Source organism: Penaeus vannamei, chromosome 10 (assembly GCF_042767895.1).
Source record: "Penaeus vannamei isolate JL-2024 chromosome 10, ASM4276789v1, whole genome shotgun sequence".
Lineage (NCBI taxonomy): Eukaryota > Metazoa > Arthropoda > Malacostraca > Decapoda > Penaeidae > Penaeus > Penaeus vannamei.
This window is the reverse complement of record NC_091558.1, coordinates 19,386,229-19,393,079: the sequence shown is the minus strand read 5'-3', so window position 1 is coordinate 19,393,079 and position 6,851 is coordinate 19,386,229. Positions and strand designations below refer to the sequence as shown.

The 6,851-nt window shown below is 36.9% G+C and overlaps 1 protein-coding gene across 1 annotated transcript in view; it reads right to left on the bottom strand.

Moving 5' to 3' along the window:
• LOC138862880 (agrin-like) overlaps positions 1–6,851 on the bottom strand; it is a 30,066-nt gene that overhangs the window by 3,218 nt on the left and 19,997 nt on the right. Inside the window, exons 12-17 of the mRNA XM_070126066.1 lie at positions 5,979–6,104; positions 4,491–4,628; positions 3,579–3,722; positions 3,101–3,216; positions 2,021–2,150; positions 5–31 (exon numbers count right to left, since the gene is read on the bottom strand). Coding sequence (XP_069982167.1) covers positions 5–31; positions 2,021–2,150; positions 3,101–3,216; positions 3,579–3,722; positions 4,491–4,628; positions 5,979–6,104 — 681 coding nt within the window. The remainder of the gene's footprint in view (positions 1–4; positions 32–2,020; positions 2,151–3,100; positions 3,217–3,578; positions 3,723–4,490; positions 4,629–5,978; positions 6,105–6,851) is intronic.

Genomic DNA, 6,851 nt, shown 5'->3' with positions numbered 1-6,851 from the left:
GAGCGCCGGACGGGGGCGTCGGTCCACGATTCTGGCGGGGAAGCGAGAGGCGTTTCGAGCCGGGCGAAGGAAAGGCTTTGGGGACAGTTTGGTTAAGAATGGCTCGAGGTCCAGTGAATATTTACATATAAGGACATGTACAGTGTAATGATTTTAGCATTCTGTTAATTATGATAATTTTCATGATGATCCCATTAATATTGGCAATAATGATGATAATTATGATAATGATAGTAATGAAAGAAATTATAATTTTAATGATAATTTTGATAATAACCGAAAAAATAGCGATAATTAACATTATTCTAATGATTTCCATAATGATGATAATATTAGAAATAATAATAATAATTTCATTATTGTAATAAAACATATCATTATCATCATTTCTAATTATGGTAAAACAACATATTTTAAGCAAAATCAGAAAAATTAACTTTACTAGTTTAGAAGTCTGGTGAAACTTTTGCAGTTGATAACGGAACAGAAGCTCGACTAAGTAACGGAAATCAGGGACAAGCAACTTTACGAACGAATATAGTTTCATTTTCATTTTCATCATTCTTCTCCGTCATCATCGTCATCATTATCATCATTATCATCTACGCGGAAATAAATGCCTATCTGTCTATCTGACTGGCTAATATGCAATTATCTTTTGATCTGCCCGGTATATATGCATTTGACTGACAATTTATCTATTTAGTAGATATGCATGGCTAGACTGATATTTTATCTATCTATCTATCTGGTAGATACGCATGACTGGACTGACAATTTGTCTATCTATCTTCCCTAGATATGGATGTCTAGACTGACAGCTATTTATCCATTTCCGTGCATATGCATATCCGTATAACGAATTGGGTCGGATTTCACACCATCTATCAACCCGGCCGTTGATTTTGATATTCGTTGATTAGAGAGAATGATTAGAGGCCGTTTATCCTATTCGCTTCCATGTCGTCGCGAGTCTAATCAAACTGTAAATGTTTTTTTTTTTTGTTTTGTTTTTTTTTTGTTTTTTTTTTTACTCTTTTCTTTTTCCTTTTTTTCTCTTTTTTATATTTCATTTTCTTTGTTAATTGTACTTTTTTCTATTTCTTTATTTTTTTCTCTTTATTTCCATTTCTTTATAATTTTTCTCTTTTTTATATTGCTTTTTTTCTTTTTTGTATTTCAAAGTTGTTTTTTTTTTGCTTTTTTTTTGTTAATTCCTTTGCTTGTTATCTCCTATTTCTTCCTCCCCATTCGTAGCCTCATTCTGCCGGTCGCTCCTTTTTAATTCGGTATTTGAATATTTGAATATATATATAAAAAAAAAGACAAAAAAAATCATCTACCGGTATTTAATACAAGGAATAAATTTATTCTTTTGTCTTTTGATTACTCTTCTATACACCTTATACATATATGAGAATACGCATTTCATGTAAAATCTTTATTTATGATATATTTTATTTTTTATACTTAGAATACTCCTTTACTCATGTTAAATGAACTAAGTACACAAAAATATTCACGCCTGACTCATTATCATACTGCCTGAAATTTTTTTTTTTTTAATTACCTTTGATAGATAAAGATATCGCCAACTTACAAAAGTACTCACTTTTGACTAACCACCACTCATTTAGAAATATTTACTCACCTAAAGAAACGAAAAAAATACTCACCATTAACTTACCATCACACCACTTCGAAAATTCATTTACTCAGCTTCCAAAAAAATAAAGAATAAAAAATCATAAATAAATAAAATAAAATAAGAAATAAGATATAAACAAATAAAATAAATAAATAATGATAAAAAGATAGTAATAATAATTTTCGACTCTCCATCACACCACCGCGAAAACTCATTTACTCACCTTCAAAATACAAGTAAATACTAAAAGAAAAAGAAGAAGAAAAAAAATAGATTGACTCCCCATCACCACCACCTTGAGAATACTCTTTTACTCACCTTAGAATAAAGATAATAAAAAGATTAAGAAAAAAAAAAAAAAAATCGACTCACCATCACAGGGACCGAATGCGATGACGACAATATCCGCCTGTTGAACGCATGCTTGGTACTTGAGTTCACATTCGGACGCGTAAGTCACTCGGTCGGACCCGCAGACCACGAGTCCGATTCCCATGTTACCCTGTGGGAGAAAAAAGATATCTATTTATATCTATTTGTATCTTTCTATCTGCCTTGCGTGTCTGTCTGGAGAGGAAAGATATTTATCCGTATCTATTTGTATCTTTTTATCTGGCTCTCTATCTGTCTTGCGTATTTGTCTCTCTATTTGTCTGTTTGTCTATCTATCTGTCTATCTGTCTTGTGTGTTTGTCTATCTATTTGCCTATCTGGAGAAGATATTTATCTGTATCTATTTATATCAATCTATCTGTCTCTCTCTCTGTCTTGTGTGTCTGTCTATCTGTTTGTGTATGTCTGTCTATCTGTCTATTTATCTGTCTGTCTATCTACCTATCTGTCTGTCTATCTATATCTTTCTATATATCTTGTGTGTCTGTCTATCTATCTGTCTATCTATCTGTCTATTTATCTCTGTCTTGTCTATCTATCTGTCTGTCTATCTATATCTGTCTCTATCTATATATCTATTTATCTTTCTATCTATCTGTCTATCTATTTATATCTATCTATCTGTCTATCTATATCTATCTATTAATTTATCTCTGGTTATTTATATGATTATCTATCTATATACTCCTCTCTATATATGCTTACCTATTTATCTATTTGTTTAGCTATTCACATTTTTATCTATAATTCTATTTACATCTCTGTTTATCTATTCATTCATTTATCTTTCTATATGTTTATCTATATATCTTTCGACTTATTTACATTCGTTTCAGCGGTTATTTAGCAGAAACCATATTCTAAGAACAGCAAAGAACAAAATCCAGTGGGGATCAATGTTATCCATTGTTCTTAGAGAACAGGGCACTTAAGACAGAAAAAGACATTTAAGTGTTTATCAATTCTCGTTAGTGCAATAAAGTTTATAAAAAAAGCTCGTCTCAGGAACAATAAGTAGATAAATTCTTAGAAGTGAATTCGGTGCCATTTGGTATTTACAGGCAAGCAGTGGTGAGTGCAGCGACAGGTAGCCATGCCACCTTCCTCGCGGCACTGTCCTCCGAAGTGGCACTGTAGGAGTTCGCAGGTTGTGGCTTCTGGCACTAAGGCATCGTCTGCAAAATATACGGATATGCATTACGTGTGTGTTTGTTTGTTTGTGTTTTTCGTGTTTCTTTATGTGTGTGTGTTTGTTTGTCTGTTTGTTTGTGTGTGTGTGTGTGTGTGTGTGTGTGTGTGTGTGTGTGTGTGTGTGTGTGTGTGTGTGTGTGTATGTGCGTGTGTATGTGCGTGTATATGAGAGTGCGTGTGTGTGTGTATCTGTGTATTTATGAGTATGTATCTACGAACGCATACAAATTGCAAACAAACCTACACATCACCGATTCAAAAGCTGATGTACCCCATCCCCTTCCCTTCCTTACAGACCCAGAAGCAAATTCACCCCAAGACACCCACACAGTCGCCTTTGACCTACCGTACACACACCCCTCCGGCCTGAGGACCTTCCCCCGTGGACACTGCGTGCACCGATGACCAGACACCCCCGGCTTGCACACGCACTCCCCCGTCATCTGCTTGCAATCGGTGCGCAGGGAACCGAACAGCGAGCACCCACAAGCTAGGGAGAAAAGGGGGAGGGGAAAGGGAGGAAAGGGAGAGAAAAAATGAGTGTAATTGGCTTGGCGAAGGAGTTTTAAAGTAGACTGGTAATGGGGGGGGGGGGGTTAAGGGTCGGGTAACAGCTCGTCGGCTGAATTTGGGGATTTTTGACTTGAAGGGGATGGTTTGAAGTGCATAGGATACGTAATTTTGATAGCATTAGATAACTAATACATAGATTCTACTATTATACTTTTGTTATCAACAACTTACTGGTATTATTCTTGTCGTTGCTACTACTTCTACAACTATTAATGTTACTGGTACTACTGCTGCTATTGTTACTATTACTACTACTACTACTACTATTGCTGCTGCTACTACTTCTACTACTACTACTACTACTACTACTAGTACTACTACTACTACTACTACTACTACTACTACCCCCCCAAAAAAAAAGAGAAGAAAATAGTAATAAAAGAATAAATAGATAAAATAAAAAAGAATAGATAATAGAAATAAATAAACTAATTCCTCATACAAATAAATATTTAACCAAATAAAAAATAATTATAATAATAAAAAAAATCATAGACACGGGTGCAGCTAATAGCACCACAGTAAAAAAAAAAAAAAAAGATCACAAAAAGTAAATAAAACAATCAATCATACAAATAAATAAATAACAAAAAAAAAAGACAATACGAAATAAATAACACAATCGATCATACAAATAAACAAGTAACCCCCCCCCCAAACGAAACAAAAACACATCAGCACTTACGCGTACAGCCAATAGCACCATTGGACACCCTCTGCAGGCCGTAGAAGCCGGGCAGACAGCGGTCGCAGTTGTTCCCGCCCACTCCCGGACGGCACTCGCACATGCTCGTTATCGCGTCGCAGGATTCCCGCACCGCTCCTGGGGCGAGGGAGATAAGGGAGGAGTCAGGGTGAGGTAAGGGAGGAGTTAGGGTGAGGTAAGGGAGATATAAGGGAGAAGTTAGGGTGAGGTAAAGGAGAGATGAGAGGAGTTAGGGTGAGGTAAGGGAGGAGTTAGGGTGAGGTAAGGGAGATATAAGGGAGAAGTTAGGGTGAGATAAGGGAGAGATGAGAGGAGGTAGGGTGAGATAAGGGAGGAGTTAGGGTGAGATAAGGGAGGAGTTAAGGTGAGATAAGGGAGATATAAGGGAGGAGTTAGGGTGAGATAAGGGAGAGATGAGAGGAAGTAGGGTGAGATAAGGGAGGAGTTGGGTGAGATAAGGGAGGAGTTAGGGTGAGGTAAGGGAGAGATAAGGGAGGAGTCAGCCTGAATTTTTGTTTAGTCATTGATTAGTTACAGAAATATAAGCGTCGACATTTTTTGCTTCCTGTCTATACGTAACGAAAGTTGTTACTCAACGCGACAAAACTCTACGGACGGCAACCCATTTATCATTATTCTTTCTGTCTTGATCATTACTTCACTGCTCGCTTTTTTTTTTTCTTTTTTCCATTACAGGGAAACTTATACCCTAAGGGAATCAAAACATATTTGCTAAAAATAAGAAGAAAATGTCGATATTCAAACCTGTCACTCACACTGTTTCTCACAATCAAGAAACAGAGAATAAATCAAAGAAGAAAATTGGAAAAAAAGAAGTCAAAAGCGTTTGTTTTTGAGCTTAAGCCGTATGAGTAAGACATTATATACGAGGAGAGAGAGAGAGAGAGAGAGAGAGAGAGAGAGAGAGAGAGAGAGAGAGAGAGAGAGAGAGAGAGAGAGAGAGAGAGAGAGAGAGAGAGAGAGAGAGAGAAAGAGAGAGAAAGAAAAAAAGGAGAGAGAGAGAGAGAAATAAATAAAGACAGGATTTTAGTTTAGTTTCATATAAAAACAAAAGAGCAAAATGAAAAGAAAATAATTAGATTTGAATGTCTGATATTATTTCTAACAAAAGAAAAAAAAGAGTTCTTAATATCAAACAAAAAGAAGAAGAAAAAGGAAAAAAGATATCCTTAATAACAAAATTGATAAACAAACAAATAAATCTACATATAAAAATCTATCGAGCAAATAGACCTATAAAAAAGACTTATCTAATAATAGTCCTAAAAGAAAATAGATAAATAAATGAAAAAAAAATCGGAAGAAACAGACCTACAACGAATAAAACCACAAATATCAATAAAAGAAAAAGACGAAGAAGAAGAAGAAGAATGAGGGAGAGGGAGAGAGAGAGAGAGAGAAAAACAAGTACGCTTTGTAACAGAGAAAAGCAGTGCCACTTCTCACCCAGTCTGTGGCACCGACAGGCTTCGGGGCACCCCTCTCTGTCGGGTCCTTTGGCGAAGTTGATCCCGTCCTCGCAGCATCCCCACTGGCTCTGGTCGCAGTCGTCGGGCACTGGAGCCTCGATGACTGTGGTGGAGAAGAATGGTGGAGAGACACGGTCAAGGGAGTGAGGGAGGGAGGGGGTCAGATGACTGTTGGAGAAGAGTGGTGGAGAGATACGTTCAAGGGAATGAGGGAGGGAGGGGGTCAACTGACTGTTGGAGAAGGATGGTGGAGAGACACGTTTAAGGGAGGGAGGGAGGTGTGGGGGGGGGGGGTCTTTAGGATTGGGACACAAATAAGCTACAAAAAACTACACACAAACCCAAGACTAAACACAAACAAAATAATACACACAAACAAAATACTGCACATAAACAAAACAAACAAACAAAAGATTGTTGGAGAAGAATGGTGGAGAGACACGTTCAAAGGAGGGAGGGGATGAAGGGTGTCTTTCGGATCAGGACACAGAAAAAAAATACACAAATACAAGACTACACACAAAAAACAAGCAAACACAAGACTGTTGGAGAAGAATGGTGGAGAAACAATTCGAGGCAGGGAGGGGGTGTTTAGGAAGTGGGTTTGAAAGTGTGTATGTGTGTGTGCATTTGGGTTTGTGTGTGTTTGATTGCGTGTGTTTATGTGTGTGCGTGTTGGGGGGGGGGGTTGCTTGTTTGTGTGTGTGTGTGTGTTTGTGGATGGATATGTATGTGTCTGTGTTCGTTTTGTTTGTGTGTGTTTGGGTTTGTTAATGTATGTGGGTTGAGTTTGCTTGTTTGTTGAAGTTTTTGTGTGTGTATGTGATTTGTGAGTTTTTTTTTTTTTGTG